Here is a 19,839-nt window from a genome sequence, read left to right on the forward strand (position 1 = left end):
GGGGGCACAGATATATATTTTGCCTCGGGCAACTGGGACGAACTTACGCCACTGTATAGAAGAGATCACAGTCATGAGGGAATGTGAATCTTTAGAAGCAGGCAGCGGGTGTTTTTTTGCTTTGCATCAGCAAATCCCCCCAACCAATTTGCCTGCTATCTTGGGTAACAGGGAGGTCTTCCCTTAGTTTTGGGGCCCATTTACATAGAGTAGGAAACTCAGAAGAGGCTACATTCACATGCTTCAAACCCAGGGGCATAGCATGGGTGGAGCAGATGAGCTCTTGCTCTGGTGGACTGGCCCAGCCCAGGAGGGCCCACTGTGGTCAACTGATTTTTTTTCCCTTAAAAGCTTAAAATAGACAACAGCCTGGGACTGTACCTGAGTGTAATGAATGGTGTAAAAATGAGGGAGTACTGCACATCTGCCCTCACCCCTTTCATCTTTTCTGATTCCTTCTCTGCTGGCCTGGAACTGGAATTGGTGAGTACCTCTCCATAACCTTCTTCTGTATTCATTGATGAGCTGGTTGCTATATCCCTTGCTTGTCCTCATCTATCTTTCTATTTATCATGTCTGCGGAGGCTGTGCTGGAGGGGGTTCAGCGGGCATGCTGGCTCGCTGTTTGTGCCTGTGATTGTCTGCATTATGGCAGACTGACAACTGTGTGTGGGGAAGGGGGAAATGGGAATACAGGTGACTGATATGTCTGCCTATTTGGGGGAGGCTGTGGTGGAGGGGAACTGAATATGTGACATGTCTGACTATGGGGGCAGGAGTGCTGTGCTGGAGGGGGGGTCTCAGATCCCCCTCTAGCACAGCCACCCCATAGGCAGACATGCCACATATTCAGATCTTCCTCCAGCACAAACCCCCCCAAAAAAAACAAACTGACATATAGACATATTCAGAGTCTGACTATGTCTGACATGTCTGCCTATGGGGGGGGCTGTACTATTTGTAAACTCCCCCCTTTTTAAAATCCTGCATTTGCCACTGGACTGTATGCGCAGTCTAATACTGAGACGCATCAGAGCACCCACTCAGACACTGCCCGGCTGCTCCTGTCTCCGGCCATACCACTGCACCCACAAACTGCCATTCTGCCGCTCCCGTCTGCACCGCCTGTCCATGTGAGTAAATGTGTAGGGCAGCCAGTTTGGGGGGGGGGGGAGGGGGGGGGTATTTTAAGAGAGGCAATTGAAAAATGTGCCCCAGATTGGCCTCCCCACGATTCTAAAGGCCGATTAATATTTACCTTCATTTCTTAAAATGCTGGCAAATGTCCTTATGAACCCTGCTTGTTTCCCTGTCATGGAGAGGACCTGGATTCGAGATTTAACACAGTCCACTGGAAATACAACCAGCCACAATGAGATCCCTCCGAATCCTCCACTTACCATCAGGGTAACAATCCCTGGAGAAAAAATACACAAAATATATTATTATTATTATAATAATAATAACACTGATGATAATAATAATAATAATATTATTATTATATATTAATAAGAAAAACATAACAGCAAATATATATATATATATATATATATATATATATTTACACTGAAGGTATATTTGGTTGCAGTCAAAATTTGTATAACAATGTAGAAAATAAATTGTCCTACCTAAGTCATCTTTAGTCTCTCCGCTCTTTGTGAAAAATGAGCGACTCATTTCATAGCCCCCAAAGAAGAAGAAGTAGCCCGGCACCTCCCTGAGCATCGTGCTGGACAATCCATGGTAGAGACCCATCGGTCCATCTGTGTGTAGGATATTCTTTACCACTGACCATACCGTACTATGTAGAGGAGATCAGCGTCACATGTATTGCCTCCCTACTGGCATATTCAATACTTTAATGACATATTACAACTCACTTGTGGCCTTCTATAATTTTGCCAGAGAGCTTCATTTCATGCATGGCCTGAAGACGGCACTTCACCAACTCCGTGGGACATAGGGCCAGTGAGGCAAATGCTGCTGCAAATGAGCCGGCAGCTGCGTTGTGCAGATCACTACAATGCAGACACAAAAACACATAATTCAATATCAAAAGACATAGGTGGAGATGTATTATAGCGGCACATATTGTATGCACATCTTGTCTTCCGGAGCTGGAGAGTACAACTCCCCCTCCAGCGATCCCTGATTGAGCTCTAAGCTGACTGTCTCCTGTGCACAACTGATAAACTATGTAAGTGTATAGGATTTACCTTAATGGTGCCTTATTCAGTGTTCAGCCTGAAAATCCTGGGATCCCTACTTATATAACACTTATATTTGCACTGTATATAACTGCTATTGTTTGTTTTGCATTTATATATGTTGCTTTTTTAACACGATTATCTTAAACCTTGCAATAGCGGATGTGTGACCCTTGCTTGTTATCATTGACATATGTAATCTTAACACTCTATAAAGAAATGAAGACACGGAGACATGGTTTGGCAGAAATTTGTTAGCTGAAATTTATTGAAGAAATAATTTTTTAAACTGAATTTTTTATTCTTTTAAAGATTTTTGTTTTATTTTTATTTTATTTTTATAATTTTTATTTTTAAGTTTTTTATTTTATTTTGATTTTATTTTAAATGGTGGCCAAGAAAGAACGGCTATTATTAATCTCCACCCCCAAACCAAACATACGTAATTTGGCCTAACAAAGAAAAACGGTCTCCACTCAACCCACACATTGGCCGCCCACCCAGCCGGGTGGGCTTGCTATCCCCGGTCGGGTAATCTAGCGAAGGCCTAAGCCAATGAGGGGCAAGCGCACCACAAGATACCAAATACGTCATAAACTTCAAACAACAAACGCCTACCAACTCCTAACTTGCCGTTCTTTCCCGCCTATCAGCTAACGCGATTAAAATACTCCCACTAACCTCAAACCCCAGAACTAAGAGGGACGGGAGGGTGGGGAATTTCTCAGGAGAAGAGGGAGACTCCTCCCCACTCCTGCTGTATTATCCTAGCCAGCTAACAAACTTCAAGCCCTAGCCATTGGCTGACCATGTCACATGTTACATCCTGGTCCCACCCAGCTATTCAGTTTAAGTCACTACATGTCTATTCTAGCCACTGCGTTGTTTTAAACCTTGCAATAGCGGATGTGTGACCCTTGCTTGTTATCATTGACATATGTAATCTTAACACTCTATAAAGAAATGAAGACACGGAGACATGGTTTGGCAGAAATTTGTTAGCTGAAATTTATTGAAGAAATAATTTTTTAAACTGAATTTTTTATTCTTTTAAAGATTTTTGTTTTATTTTTATTTTATTTTTATAATTTTTATTTTTAAGTTTTTTATTTTATTTTGATTTTATTTTAAATGGTGGCCAAGAAAGAACGGCTATTATTAATCTCCACCCCCAAACCAAACATACGTAATTTGGCCTAACAAAGAAAAACGGTCTCCACTCAACCCACACATTGGCCGCCCACCCAGCCGGGTGGGCTTGCTATCCCCGGTCGGGTAATCTAGCGAAGGCCTAAGCCAATGAGGGGCAAGCGCACCACAAGATACCAAATACGTCATAAACTTCAAACAACAAACGCCTACCAACTCCTAACTTGCCGTTCTTTCCCGCCAAAGCGGGGACACCGCTCCCGGTGAACCCGCCCCGCCACCAGCTAAACAAAAGAATCCAAAACCGACAACATATCCTCGATAAACATAACCAGACCCTCCTTAACTAAGTGAACTCCATCGGGCCTGTAGAGTTGGTGATATCTGAACCTAATGCGTTCGTGCGGGACAATAGCGCCCCCTACCCCCAGCACCCACTTTGCTACGGCGGAGTTCAATTTCTTTCTGGATTCGTCTATGGCCTTACAATCCCTGGCACCCCTCCAACACAACCTAGGGATAACAAAGGACCATATTATAAGACAAGAGGGCCATGCTTCCTTTATAGCAGCCAGATCACCCAACATCAATGCTCTCAGCTCCAACTGGGACATTTTCCCAAGATCGTTTCCGCCCAAATGGATCACCAATATTTCGGGCAATCCAAACCGTCTCACCTTCGTCAGGAGGAAGGTCCTTAGCTTGCGCCAGGACATTCCTCTCTCACCCAACCACCTTATCATGTCGGAGCACATAAAGATGGGCCCACTGCCCGTTGACACCAGTCTGGCCGCCCAGAACACGAAGGAATGGCCCACTATCCATATTTTGAATTTGTCGTTGCCCAAACCTATGAGGAAAATTATTTAAGGAGTGATTAGGTAATGCTCTACTTAATTTAATCAGGTTTAAACAACTCACAGGTACATTTTAGGAGGGTCTGCCAAAAGAAAAATAATTTGGGTTTTGCACAAATTTGGTGCGTAGCACTACTTCAATTCTAATTGAAGTCACTCCAGATACAGAGGGTAAGAGACATACATTGGTAGGTAAGGGTAATGGATGGGTAAAGGAAAACAGGGGATTACTCGGCCGGAGAAAAAACGTCAAGACCTGCTGAGGGACTCTTAATTGGTGCCGAATTAGCCGAATTGAAATAGCCGAATTCAGTCCGTCAGGTCAGGTAAAAAAGCGTGAAAACTCCGGACGCTGGCCCAACAACAGAGCGTAGCTAATCCCCGAGTAGGAATAAGTTGGGTATGGGTAACACAGGATACAGTCACTCCGCTTTCACTCCATACGCACAGACATTAGACCATGAGGTTGGGGCGAATATACTTGCGGTAGGTCGCGGAGCGCCAACGCCCTAGCAATTTAATATCCCTAACCGACCAGCCAGAGCCCGCAGCTGTAGTTGCGGCGCCGATTCTAAAGGAGTGGGTGCCAAACTCCTCGGGACGCAAACCCAGCTCAGCCAGGCATTTGCGCATCATCCAACTAAATTGATACCTAGTGAGCGGAGAGCCGTCATAGTGCACCAGCCAAGACTCCCCTATGCTGGGCCTCACCAAAGCATAACGCTCGGCCAGCGCAACGGGGCATGCCGATGTAGGTGTCACCGCGCGTAGCTGCACCCACACTCCTTTAGCCGTCTGGTCAGTTTTTGACTTTCTAACCCTACACCAAAGAACCTCCTTTTCTATGCGTATGTCCGAAGCTAGCAGCGAAGCAACTTTGTCCTTAGCGGGGGAAACTAACTCTAATACCCGAAAGGCTCCGTGGAACGCCACTGCAAACGCCAGGGTAAATAACAATGTCTCAAACGCAGACTCGGCAACTACCTCAACCTTACTCAGAAGGGATAATAACAGAGAAAAATGGATGGGTCGTCTAGAATCAGGGGCGGCTGGCGCCAGACGCGACCAGCCCTTCATGGCCCTACGCACTAGGAAGCACTTGGTAAAATCCTGAGCGCCTTTCAGTTGTGCAAAGAAAGATATCCCTGCAAGGTAGCGCGTAGCCACTGCTCTGGATTTACCTGCATTATAAAGCCGCCATACAAAAGAAAGCAACAGCTTTTGCCCGCGCCTACCTTGCTGCCCAGCGCTTCCAGCAAAAGCCTCCCATTCCGACCACGCTTGTTGGTATGTTCTGAGGGTAGCAGGCGCCACGGATAGCTCAGCTAGGCCCTCCAATCCGGCCTGATGACCTGCCAAACATAAAGTGGGCACGAGACCCCAACAGCGTCAGCATCTGGAGCAAGTTCCCTAAAACGATCCCATTGAAAGCGTGATAGCGCATCCGCTACTTCATTCTGTGTACCTGGCACGTGCTTGGCTTTGAACAGAATGTTGTAGCGGAGACATTGCAGGAAAAGCTGCGCAAGGACTCTCAATACCAACAAGGATTTCGCTTTCTGATTATTAATTGCATGCACAGTGCTGAAATTATCAGACCAAAAGAGTACGCTGTGGTTCGCTAATCGCTCGCCCCATATCTCCATGGCTACCATAATTGGGAACAGCTCGAGCAGCAGCATGTCCTTTGTAAGCCCCTCCTCAAACCATGCAGTCGGCCAAGCCTGCGCGCACCAACTACCTTCCAGAAAACACCCAAAGCCGGAAGAACCTGCGGCGTCGGTGTAGAGCTGCAACCTGGAGTTGTCAAGCACCGGGGTCAGCCAAATGCGAATACCGTTAAATTCTTCTAGAAAATCCGACCAGACCCACAGGTCCCGTCTGATTTCGGCTGATAAACGCACAAAGTGATGCGCCCGTAATACCCCGGTTGTTGCCCTCTCCAGCTTGCGGCAGAACAGGCGGCCCATCGGAATAACCCTGCATGCAAAATTAAGCTGACCTAAGAGGGACTGCGCCTGGCGCAACGTGATTTTTCTTGACGCGCGGCAGTCAGCAACGGCCTCCTTCAGCTTTTTAACCTTATCCAGAGGTAGGCAGCAGTGACCCCTTATGGTATCAATTTCAATACCTAAGAATGACAACGCGGTGGTAGGCCCTTCCGTTTTGTCTTCCGCAATGGGAACCCCGAATAGCTGGAAGACAGAACGGGCGTGGTGTAACAAGGAAGAGCACTGGTTGGACGCAGCAGGGCCCACGCATAAGAAATCGTCCAGGTAGTGAGCGATTCCTCTCACCCTGGCCGACCTCTCAACGCACCAATGCAAGAAGGTACTGAACCTCTCAAAAAAGGCACAGGAGACGGAGCACCCCATCGGCAAGCATTTGTCGATGAAGTACTCATCCCCGATGCGGAAACCCATGTACCTAAATGCATCGGGGTGCAGGGGGAGAAGCCTGAACGCTGATTCCACATCGATTTTGGCTAGCAGCGCCCCGAACCCGAACCCGCGGACCATGGTAAGGGCTTCGTCGAATGATTGATACACCACTGAGCAAGATTCTGGAGGTATGGAGTCGTTTACTGAGGAACCAACCGGATAAGACAAGTGCTGTATGAGCCTATATTTCCCGGGGGTCTTCTTCGGCACCACCCCCACCGGTGAAATCACCAAGTTTGGTAGGGGAGGGGCCGAAAAAGGCCCGGCCATGCGACCCAATCTTAGCTCCTTGCCCACTTTCTCTTGCAAAACAGACGCCAGCGAACGGGCTGACTGGAGGTTCCTAAACGTACCCCCCAAAACTTCCCCCGAAATGGGAAGACGGAAACCATGAGTAAAACCCTCTTTAATAAAAATGGCTGACTCCTTATCCGGGTACCGGTTAAGCCAAGGAACCATGGCTTGCACCCGCACCGGAGTGGCCGCTCTATCTAGGATTTGCGGATGCCGCGGGCCTGGATGTTGCTGAAACACCTGCCCCTCTAGAGGGGCGGCCACCTCGAAAGCAGTGGGAGGCGGAATGGTTGCCGGAACAAGTAATGCATATGTGCTTGTACCGGCATCGCTGTCCCTGGCTGCAAAAGGAATTGTTGAAAGCATAACACTTCCCTTTTGCCGCAGCAGGATTGAATGGCCTGCCCCCCCCTGTAGCGGGGCGCTTGTGAGGGACGACTTCACCCGCTGGCCGATGCTGAGCTGCGGGAACAACGGGTACAGTGGTAGCCGGGCGAGCCGCCTCCACAGACTCAGCATAGGCCCTGGTCAAACCCATCCACACTTCTACATCCTTGCAGCCAAAATCCATAATATGCAAACAGTCCTGCTTGCGCCGGAACTGTTCATCATATGTCCTCCAAGCAACGCCCCCGTTCGTCCTATACATATCGTGGACCATATGAATATAGCGAATTATATTCATATGCTCGTCGGGCCTATCCTCGAGGTAGCAGGCCGCGAACACGCAAAAACCTGCTAGCCAGTTGTCATAAGAGCGGAATGCTTCCGCCCCTATGCCACCTTTGGCTTTGGCTGCCTTGAAGGCCTTCTTAGACTCATCAGTGAGGCTAAAAAGGTCTACAAATTCCCCTTTTTGAATTTTTGCCCTGCAACTCTCGCGCAGACCCCTGACCACCGCCGTGTAGTCGCAGTGTACCACCCCAGGAAGGTTCCTGCGCTTTCGTTCCCTCCTAGATAAGGCTGCGCTGCGCTTACGCTTGCCGCTAAGGGCTTGACGGCCTGCCTCTTTTTTCGCATATTTGGCCGCGCGCTTACGCGCCTTCTTCGCGCTACCCCCCTCTGAGCCTCCTGCCGAGGATGAAGAAGAGGAGGATGAATGGCGAGTAGAGCCTGACCCCACAGTTGAAGAGCCCGCCACAGAGTCAGCTTTTTCCCCGTCAGTAGATTCATCACCTGTGTCCTCTGGCTGCGCAGCCCATGTGGCATCGTCCTCATCTGTGTCCTCCTCGGCTCTTCCCTTGCCGGCTTCCTCGCCTTCCGCCTCGTCAGCATCTGAGGAAACAGTAAACACGGGCCGGGAGGGCCACTCGCGTGGGCCACCCGCCCTATGGCGCCTGTTATGTGCCCTATGAACGCCGGGGTCCCTGGGGGATACCCGGCGGCCACCTGGGGCCGGGGTGTTGACCCCCCCAAAAGCCCGGACAAATTCCGCACAGCCTGGGATCTGCTGTCCCTTAATAGCTGATCCCCGTCTGCCCGAGCGAGACCCGGAGGGTACCTCCGGTTCGTCCTCGACTAGAGGGGCTAGTGCCCCTGCCACCGAGGAGAGGGCGGCGGACAGCAAGGCCGGGTCAAAAGTCCCGGGCACTTGCCTGACCCTGCTGCCCCTTCCCTGCCCTGCTGGGGCACCCAATTGGCTACTGCGGCCCTGAGCCGCCCCCCTGCGCGCGCCCCTAACCGGGGTGCCAGCAGGCTCAGCCCTCTGATATACACTACCCCCCTCCCAAGACGGCCTATAGCCGTAGAAAGGGGTTTCCGGGTCAGGGGCGGGCCCAGCCTCCTCATCATAAAGCTCCTCATCATATTCCTGATGAGCAGGGTCAGTCCCCGGATCATAGAAGGGAGCCACAGGTACAGGCGCTTGAGGCCTACTGCCCCTTGAGCCCGATCCCCGCCGTCCGCGAGAACGGCTGGGACCGGCCGCCATTTTGGATCTCGCGCCGGCGGCGGTATCTAATGGCCGCCGAGCGCGACCTCTGTGACTGCTAGCAGAGGCTTCAGGAGGGTCCTCCTGATAAGCCTCTGCTGCCGCAGCGCGACGGGCGCTGTCAGCCGACCGGCGCCCGCCGCGTGCAGTACCCCTGCCGCGCGCGCTGCCGCGACCGCGCGGCGGGGTGCTGACCTCATCAAGCCCCCGCCGGGACACGGCCGCAGCCGCGCGACCTCTGCTCCGGAGCCCGGGGCGGGCCGCAGTGAGCCCCCGTCCGATTACATGCACCTCCGGTTGCTGTGGGCTGGGCACCCTCGCGCCGGGCTGGACGCGCACGGACGCGCGCCCGCCTCCCGTGGACCCCCTCGGCCCTGCCCTGCGGCTGGGATTAGAGCACCCCGGAGCCGCAGCCGCAGAAGCAGCAGCAGCCCCGCGCCTCACACCCGAGCCACCGGCAGAGGCCGGGGCACGACCACCAACCTCCGCTGGGGCCTCAGCCCCTTCAGCTCCCTCACCATCAGCAAAACGGGCGGGTGGTCTCACAACCCGCCTGGGGCGCCTGGCAGCAGCACGGGGCATAACTTCAGGTAAAGTTTTTACTCACAATTCCCTGAAAACTGCTAAATCTGCCTGCAATGGAGGAGACAGAGATGTGTCCTCACGGAATTTCTCAGGAGAAGAGGGAGACTCCTCCCCACTCCTGCTGTATTATCCTAGCCAGCTAACAAACTTCAAGCCCTAGCCATTGGCTGACCATGTCACATGTTACATCCTGGTCCCACCCAGCTATTCAGTTTAAGTCACTACATGTCTATTCTAGCCACTGCGTTGTTTTTCTCCTCTGTAAAACACTCAACACATGTAGTAGCTTCTCTTATCTACCTAAAGCCCCGTACACACTTGCCGATGCACCCCGCCGCTGATATTGGTGACATCGGGGACCTTACTCGTCCAGAAATTCTGGATGAGGGAGTGGGTGCACACTAGGCAATAATGTCCACAAAAATAGCTCAGAAACCCCTCTGAGTGATATTGTGAACAATATCGCCTAGTGTGTATGGCACTTAACACCTCACTTGTTCCACTAGTCGGATGCCTTGAGGTAGTTTGGCTGGGCTGGTTTTGGGGGAGTCTTACGCTCACCTGCATCTTTGTGTGTGACACTTATGAATTACACTGTTTCTGTGGCCGGCTAACATCAAGCTTGCACTTTACCTGGTTTTAATCATCCCCAGAACCTGTGTAATTCATGCTGTTTAAAGGTACAGTATGGAAATCCTACTTTACAATGATCACTTTGCGATTTCATCGCTATAATCTCTCATGAGCAGAGTAGTGCGCACTACCTGACATCTTCATTCAGCAATCTCTCTGGGGGTTTTTTATGTGCAATTTGATTTTTTTGTACAATTTATTTTGTAATTTACAATTTTGTTTTGTGTAGCTTTCTAAATAAATTGTGAAGATGTTTGCTTGTCAATGATTGAAAGCTTCATAGGATTAGCCAATGTGATCAGATGACTACAACAACACGACTTATATGATCATAACTATGAAAATGTGTGTGTGTGTGTGTGTACTGAACACAAGTCATATGATGGTACAGGGTGGATTTAAAAAACAGGGAAGATTTCCAGAGGGCTGGCATGTGTCTGTGAGAGGGTAAGGGGGCCAAACTGGTGGTGTGGGTGTGTTAGTGGATTGAGGGTGGCATCCTAGTGTGTGTACGATAGGAGACAGAAGGTGGCAGGCTGGTGATGTAGGTGTGTAAGGGGGTCACTTTTTGGAAATTTTCCCCGGGTCACTTTAAATTCCCAATCCGCCCTTAATTGGTACATTATGAAACACAGAAAATGAATGTAAGTATACCACAGATTTAATTCTGACGACAAAATACTAACCTTAGAGGAGCATTCTTTTCTAAGCCTGTGATCTTCCTCACAATCCTCTGGCAGAATCCATAGCTCATGAAGAGTACGGAGTTCTCAGATATATTTGCCAGAAGCGCTGGGCTGGTTCCTTTATAGAAGCCCCGGAACCCCACTTGATTGTATGTTTTCACTGCGCAGTCTGTGAGGCCTCTATACAGATTAGGGAATGTCTGCATTTTCACCTTGGCTGTATCAAATGGCTGCCCAGTCAGGACACATGCTGTTCCGCCTGAAATAAATGTTTGTTATACAGTACATTTTGACTACCATTGTATCTCTGAGGTAAAGACACGCTTACCTTCTTTCTAATGTCAGTGGGACTATTAGGAATGTAAGCTACCCTCCCTGATTTCATCCACAACCCACTGAAGTAGTTGGGGTATGAAGACACGAATCACAGTGAATCGTAATGGTCACAGCAGGCAGTGATTGATTTCCCACTAGGCACCTCAATGACAACATTTACTGGGGTTAGCTCTGCAGGGCCTGGTAAGACAAGGCCTGGCCGGGTGATTATCTTTTTGTTATTATGGTTTATTTCTTTAATTTTTGACTATAAAGATTTGTATCTGTTATTATCTGCGTGATATATAGATTTTCAAATGAAAACCAAACCGGTATCTTTATCCAACGTAACTTTAGAAACATAGAAACAGAATTTGATGGCAGATAAGAACCACTTGGCCCATCTAGTCTGCCCCTGTTGCCTCAAACCATATTTAAAAAGTAATTGTCCAAGTAAAGATCCCTGGGGTACTCCACTTATAACCTTTCCCTCCTTTGAATGTACTCTGTTAACTACAACTCTCTGTTTTCTGTTTTATTAATATGATCTGCTATTACGTTGTCCCCCTCAAGAAGACTTCCACTCTGTCTTTAGTCTTATTATTCCACTTTTTGTTTTACTCCTTTCACTTATATACCTAAAAAAAAGCCCCCCCCCCCCCCCTCCTTTACCCACTGACTGGGCCATTTTCTCCTCAGCCTGTGCTTTTGCACATCTGATTACCTTCTTAGCCTCCTTCTGTCTAACAAGATACACCTCTTTGTTCTCATTATTCTGCGTCTGCTTAAATCTCTTAAATGCCAACTTTTTTGCTCTGTTCTGTTGCTTTTAGTATTGCACTTTTTAATTTTTCCCACTTCTCCTGCACTCCTTCCAAGTTCCTCCACTCTGCCAAAGAGTCCCTTACAGAGTTTCCCATCTCTACAAAATCAGCCTTCCTAAAATCTAACACCTTTGTTTTTGTGTGCGATGAGTCGGTCTCTGTCTTTATTTTGAACCATACTGCTTGATGGATCACTGGATCCCAGGTTTTCACCCACATTTACATCAGATATTCTGTCACCATTTGTAAGTATTAAGTCTAATATTGCATCCTTACGAGTGGGCTTCCTCACGGTAATATGGATTCATTTATCCAAACCGTTGGAATTTGGGTTTTATTTAGCATTTGATCAAGTCTGCTGAGAGACACCCTATTGCTGTGTTGTTTGTTTGGTGTACACTGGCATCATATACATCCATGTTGTATATTTATTTATTATTTATTTATTACCAGTTATTTATATAGCGCATACACACACGCACACACAGACAATGGAGGGTTAATTTTGTTTGAAGCCAATTAGCCTACCAGTATATTTGTTTGTCACATTTGTTTGTCACACAAAGACTCTAAAAGGCATACTGTATATATCAATAAAAATCAGTGGGTCAGGTAAGCTATACTGGCCTAGAGCGGTAATGGTAAGCTTACCATTGCACATCTCTCAGTCTGCATGGCCAAGCTTTAAGTTCTACTAATAAAAATAAATGAATAACTAACTACATTGCAAAAAAATAATATATATATATATATATATATATATATATATATACTGGTCTGGTGGAAGCCACACAGAAGTTTAGCTTAACGCCAGGAACTGGCCTTTTATTGTTGGGAAACTTGAGTCTCCATTTCCATAAAGAAGTTCCATTCTGAGGGTGGAACATCGCGAGGTGGTTTCCGTCTGGCACACGGCTCTCCATCAATTTTTATTTCTTTAAGTCAGGATTCTAAAAGATCCATACCCTATACCATGGCAATTGGATGTTCTACTGTCCTAGACTGTGGGATGTCTGATTAAGACCACCATTGCACGCAAGTGTCTGATCATTCGTTACTCTTTCGGTGCATATCTAAAAAAAAACCCTGAGGAAGCCTTTGTAAAAAGGGCGAAACGCGTTGGGTTAACGCGGCAACTTGAAAGAAATTATCTAACACAACAAAAGAAATTTTAAAGAAAAAGCTTTTAATAAAAAGTATCTGTTTTATAACATACAGTTGTATTGAATATGATTATGTTTTGAAACACTGCACTCCCAATAGGTTGAGGATTCTATCAGCGCTCTCTATATTTCGGTGTCTACATTTCTTTTTCGCCTCCCGCTAACAGGGGAGACTTATAGAGTAGCTGCTCCTAGGTGGCGCACTTGGGGTCATTGTTCCTCAGAGTTTAATGCTCATAATCAGGTCACTCGCTGCTCGCCATGCTTCGGGCACGGTGCCCTGCTACGCTCGGTACACTATTTTATTCTCCCACCATGCCGTAGTGGATGGTAGGGTATGAAATACCACCTGTCAGCAAAAGTCGGCTAAAAAAACCTTAAAAAAACTCACGTTGACCTTTTGACTGTCGACCTTCCCATTGTCGAACTAATGTCGACCTTCCGTCCCTGTTGACCTTAGCCATTTGACTTTTTTCATATGTAGACATAAGCCCTGTTGACCTTTAGTGGTCGATCTAATGTATGTCGACCTTCATAGTGTCAACCTAGCCACCGTATCCCGTCATCTAATCTAAAGTCAATGCACCGAAGGTAGCACATGGCTTCTGTCACTGAATAGGAGTCGACACTATGGTGTCAACTCTCGGCAAGTTACACCAGGGTGTGGCCCGGACCCTCTTGCGATGCCACTGCACATATTCAAATCACTGAGAACATGGAAGCCGCCCCATTTTGTATCTGGCTGTTAGTTGACATGGGGTTTAGCAGTACATAACCTGCACCCACTATGATGTAATGGTTAGCATTACTGCCTCACAGCACTGAGGTCATGGGTTCGACTCCCACCATAGCCCTAACTGTGTGGAGTTTGTATATTCTCCTTGTGCTTGTGTGGGTTTCCTCTGGGTACTCTGGTTTCCTCCCACAATCCAAAAATATACTGGTAGGCTACTTGGCTTCCAATAAAATTAACCCTAGAATGTCTGTGTGTGCGTGTGTGTATGCGTTATATAAATATAATTAACTGGTAATAAATAAATAATAAATAAATATATATACAACATTGATGTATATGATGCCAGTGTACACCAAACAAACAACACAGCAATACGGTGTCTCTCAGGAGACTTGATCAAATGCTAAATAAAACCCAAATGCCAACGGTTTGGATAAATGAATCCATATTACCAAGATAATGTATTAAATAAACTGAAACATTGGAATGTAGGCTGTATTTTGCATTATTTCATGGCTGCTAATGCCAGGAAACATACACCACAGGAAAAACACTTACTGTCTGAAATGGCTCAATAATAACAATTATTATTATCATATATATATATAATAATAAGTAACTTTGTACATTATACTGTGTATCATCTTTAAAGCGTATCTAAAATTACTTTTATGAAATTTAAAAGTAATTTTATTCCCACCGGCCCAGGGGCAAACGCAGGATTTTCAGAAGGGGGTTTCCAGAGGGGCGGAGCAAAACATGAAGAATGACACTTAGGTGACCCAGTATATGCCGAGTCAGTTAAAGTATTATAGATAGACCAAATATATATAAATAATAATTATATATATATATATATATATATATATATATATATATATATATATATGTGTGTGTATGTATACACACACACACACATATATATATATATATATATATATACATACATATACATACATATATATACATACAGTGGCGTCAACTGCAATGTAGAACCCTGGGCATAGCAATGTATTGGGGCCCCTACCGATCCTCCAGCGGTAGGGGTGGGGGAAGCTTTGATGTCCCGCGGGTGGTAGGGGGCATTAATCCAACCGCTCAGCATGTAGGGCCTGGATCAGTAATTTCCACTAATTACCCCTTTACTGCACAGATGGCGGGAGATGGGGTTGGAGAAGGGGGCATTGTGCTGAATGAAGGGGCCCTGATAGATAAATTCCAGTCTTGGTGTTTTGACACAGGAGAGCACACATCTTCAGGAGCTAGTAAGGTCATATACTGGACCATATCTTCACTTCTGTGATCCACAAGGGGAATTTCTATTGAGTTATATAGTTCACTCCCTAACATTGTTGAGGTGTAATGCACCTTAAAAAACTAAATTAGGAGTATCATTTTTACCAAATTGATACGTCCCAACATGGTTAACGGGAGCCTCTGCCAGTTTTTACACCTCTGTCTAGTGGACTCAATAATTGGATCTAAGTTGTGGGTAACAAATTCCGCTGGGTTCGCGGTTACCATTATGCCCAAGTACTTAAATTGTTTAACCACTGGAAGACAGGAATTGTCATTCAAACTAACGTTACAATTATCTACGGTGTTAGAAAATAGGAGATGTGACTTGTTGTAATTAATTGTCAAACCAGAAATTTCCCCAAACTCCTTCATGTTATTGATTACCATAGGTAGATGGCTAGCTTGATCCGTCATACCCACCAATAGATCATCGGCATAGAGTGAGACAATGTTTTTGAGCGTCCCCTGTCGTCTGGCATCTGTCGCCAGAGTCAATCGGAGTTTACAAGCGATTGGCTCCATGGCAAGTGCAAATGGTAAAGGCGACAGGGGACACCCCTGCCGCGTACCACGGAACAGTGGGATTGGGTCTGATAGATAGTTGTTAACTAAAACCCTTGCTGATGGAATCTGGTATAGTAGAAAGACCCAGTTGGCAAACCTTGGACCTATCCCGAAGGCCTTGAGCACTTGTCTTAAATACGGCCACTCCACTGAATCAAATGCCTTATTGGCATCGAATGAAGCTACCGCAGCACTCGTATGTCTTAGGTCCGCAGTCTGCAAAAACATGTAGAGCCTCCGTAGATTGATACTAGTAGATTTCCCGCTCATAAATCCCGCTTGATCTGGGTGTATGAGCTTGTCGATCACCGTATTCAATCTATTAACCAATATTTTCGCAAAGATTTTTGCATCAGTTGTAATCAGAGAAATCGGCCGGTAAGAATCCGCACTGCATGGGTCTTTCCCCTCTTTCAATATAACTGTTATAATGGCCTCAGTCATTGAACTGGAGAAACAGCCCTCCTTGTCCATCGCTTGATAGAATTGCAACAGCTGTGGGGCCAGAACATCAGCAAATTTTTTATACAGCTCGCTAGGGAGACCATCTACCCCGGGGGCTTTCCCAGTAGGGAGGGATTTTATTGCCGTGGTCACCTCTTCAAGCGTAATGGATGCCTCCGTGACTTCCCTGTCCTCATCAGTCAGAGTAGGAAGATCAATGCTACTTAAGTACTCCTCGATGTGCCTGTCACCAAGAGTGGTTTTTGTACTGTACACTTGAATAAAGTGCTCCCGAAACCCAGCCGCGATATCAGATACTCCTGCCTAAATTATTGTATGTTCTTATGAATTCCCCTACTCTTATTAATGAAAACGTTATTTGTAAAATTAACCAAATATTATTCTCCTTTGTGTGGAAGAACAAGGTACCGCGAGTGAAGCAGTCTGTACTGTGTAAAGAAAGGAAACGTGGTGGCTACGCCATGCCCAATATAAAAATGTATTACTACGCAGCCCAACTAGCCCAGCTCTCAAACTGGCTTAATGATAATGAATATTATCTGGAGCTAGAGGACTTTGTTGGTGCTGTTTACCCCCGCCACTCCCCCCTGCAGGTGCTACTGAAGCAAGAGGGCTACCGCGGCTTGCCTCCATACATAAAGCAAATGAGGTTTATATGGAAATGGGTTCATAGCAAGCTGGAACATTGCGGGTTTGACCCGGATACATACCTCTTCTCTATGCCTGGGCTCGCTAGTTTAAATCTTAGCCAGGGGGGGAGAGTTTGGGGACAATACGGAATTAACTCTATTGGTCAGGTCTTTAATGACGGGGAATTGAGACAATATTCTCAACTGCAGGTTGAATACGCCTTAGCAAAGAACATGTTCTACAGGTATCTGCAGTTGAGAAACGCAGTTTTACAATTCCATAGGCAGCATTCTATTACTGTGGTAGAGTCTCCCGTGAAGAAGTTTCTGAGCACAGTGGGCAAAAATAAGAAATTGTCAAAGTGTTATAAATATCTCATGGCCATTACCCAGAAAGACGACTTTGACATGTATGCACAGAATTGGCTAGCAAAGGTGCCGGAATTGACTAACGACAGCTGGAAAGTGGCGCTTGCTGCTCCAACCTTGGCGACTAGCTCTCTAAGAATTCAGCAGATTCAACTCAATATATTATATCATGCATATTTAACACCGAACAGGATGAAAAAATTCTCACGTAGTGGTAATTACCAGTGTCCAAAGTGTTTATCGCCTGATTGTGACTTCTGGCACCTTATATGGTCATGTAAAGTGCTGCAGACATATTGGGAAGGAGTAGGCGATGTGTTAGTGGCTATAGGGCTTGTGGGTCCAAATCTATCTCCCCTATCGGCACTCCTCGGGGTATGGCCTAGTGGTACCCAGTCGGGATTTAAATCGCTTTTGATAAATCTATGTGCAATCGCGAAAGTTGTTATCGCCCGGTGCTGGATGGCAAAAAGCGGACCTACTGTGCAAGATTGGATCGTGGCAGTTAATTATACTATGGCGCATGAGAAGTATGTGTATCTCTCCAGGAACTCAATTGATAAATTCTTTCACATATGGGCGACGTGGTATTATTCAGAACATAGCGATATCAACCACGAGTGAGCCTCCTTTTTTTTTTTTTTTCTCTCTTTGTTTGCGCGTTAATATTTGGAATCCTTAATCCCTCACATGGACACATAGTATATACCTACACCTAAAATAACACACGTAGTCCTCTTCTATTGCCACTACTCACTGAGGCAGCCTGTAACGTCACAATTTAATAGAAACTGCAAAGTAAGTGCACTTGGTTGGGTAGTTAAGGATTAGTACTGGAGGGAGGGAGGGATGGGTGGGAATTGGGGTAATGGTTATAAAAACAATAAGTCTCAACAAGGGCGAATTGTAGAGCACTAACAATGGTTGAGAAGAAGTGGAGTATAAATTTAAAAATTAAGTGGCTCACTAGGTACTTTAGCTGCGGCGCTTCACACTTCATTCACTAGTATAAGTAGGTACTTGAGATTATTTAGATGATAATATATTATCTTGTGCCAACCTTGGTTGGGCAAATTTTTTTTTTTTTTTCTTTTTTTTTTTTTTGGGGGGGCTCACAATCAGGGACTAGAACTATTAGTCTGATTTCCTGGAGCATAGACATGCTAGAGCGCTTTGTCGCTGTTTGCCACCACGCATAATGTTTGTCTTCTGTTTTGTTTGCTTCTCTTTTTTTTCTTTTCCCGTTTGACTACGCAACTGTCATTAGGCACCTTATGTATGCACTATACTTATTACTGTGTCTACTGAGATATTAAGCATAAAAACTGTACACGTTTGTATGTTATGTATGTGAATTGTTAGTCTCGTTTTTTTATTGTTGTGAGAAAAAGTAACAAAACTTTAATAAAGAATAATTTAAAAAAAAAAAACTAAATTAGGAGACGAGATTACAATCGTTCCACTAATGGTACCTACAAAACCAGAAGAAAATTTAACTGAGGTTGATTTCAAGTATCAATTATGGGTAATTGCCCACCACCATCTACCTTAATAAAATTAGGAATATACTCAAGTACTAATTACAGCAAAAGGCTTGAGCCTGTAATCGGACCAATATTACAACAACAAAAAAAGTTTTGTGATAAAAGATCCTTCAAGATCTATTATAAAACTATTCACCCCTGATGAAGTCTCACAAAGAGACGAAAATCGTTGGGTAACCATTGTGATCCATAATCTAAAGAATACACCTTTGTTACAAAGTCCTACTTCAAGAAAAAGTTTGATTTATTTTGTTTTAAATGTTTTAAATAAATGTTTTATATTTGAAAATATTTACGTTGATTATGGTACTATAAAACAAAGGAAAGACAGGAAGTATCCTGAAAATTGCACAGGGCGCTATATAACACTAATGGTTTGGATATATATATATTTTGTGTGGGTGTCCGGCACTCCCCGCTCTTAACAAACAATGCTGCTGCCCGGGTGCCTTCCCAGTGGTGTGGTGTCCACAAATATTTTCTCCAAAAAACAGGCGTCACTCCGGGGCTTTACGTGTAACAATCAAGCGAAGTTTATTCCTTCCACGGTCTACGCCGTTTCGGGTATTTAACCCTTCGTCAGGACCAGAGGATATCACAACAAAAAGTGTAACAACCCGTTACACTTTTTGTTGTGATATCCTCTGGTCCTGACGAAGGGTTAAATACCCGAAACGGCGTAGACCGTGGAAGGAATAAACTTCACTTGATTGCTACACGTAAAGCCCCGGAGTGACGCCTGTTTTTTGGAGAATATATATATATATATATACATACATGCATATACATCCATATATATATACATACAGTAGCGTCAACTGCAATGTAGAACCCTGGGCATAGCAATGTATTGGGGCCCCTACCGATCCTCCAGCGGTAGGGGTGGGGGAAGCTTTGATGTCCCGCGGGTGGTAGGGGGCATTAAACCAACCGCTCAGCATGTAGGCCCTGGATCAGTAATTTCCACTAATTACCCCTTTACTGCACAGATGGCTGTAGATGGGGTTGGAGAAGGGGGCATTGTGCTGAATGAAGGGGCCCTGATAGATAAATTCCAGGGTGGTAGAGGATGTTTAATATGCAGAGGAGGATTGTATAGTGGAGTAGGCTTATTATTCATAATTTTCTGTTGGGAGGACAGCTTGCTTG

At 45.9% G+C, this 19,839-nt stretch overlaps 1 protein-coding gene across 2 annotated transcripts in view; it reads right to left on the reverse strand.

Annotated features, from left to right (window-relative positions):
* LOC146057911 (mitochondrial ornithine transporter 1-like) overlaps positions 1–19,839 on the reverse strand; it is a 58,318-nt gene that overhangs the window by 2,465 nt on the left and 36,014 nt on the right. For both annotated transcript variants that reach the window (XM_083169741.1, XM_083169740.1), the window contains exons 3-6: positions 10,783–11,041; positions 1,881–2,018; positions 1,629–1,801; positions 1,259–1,417 (exon numbers count right to left, since the gene is read on the reverse strand). In XM_083169741.1, coding sequence (XP_083025867.1) covers positions 1,259–1,417; positions 1,629–1,801; positions 1,881–2,018; positions 10,783–11,041 — 729 coding nt within the window. The remainder of the gene's footprint in view (positions 1–1,258; positions 1,418–1,628; positions 1,802–1,880; positions 2,019–10,782; positions 11,042–19,839) is intronic.

The sequence above is a fragment of the Crinia signifera genome, chromosome 2, assembly GCF_055691185.1.
Source record: "Crinia signifera chromosome 2, ASM5569118v1, whole genome shotgun sequence".
Classification (NCBI taxonomy): Eukaryota; Metazoa; Chordata; class Amphibia; order Anura; family Myobatrachidae; genus Crinia; species Crinia signifera.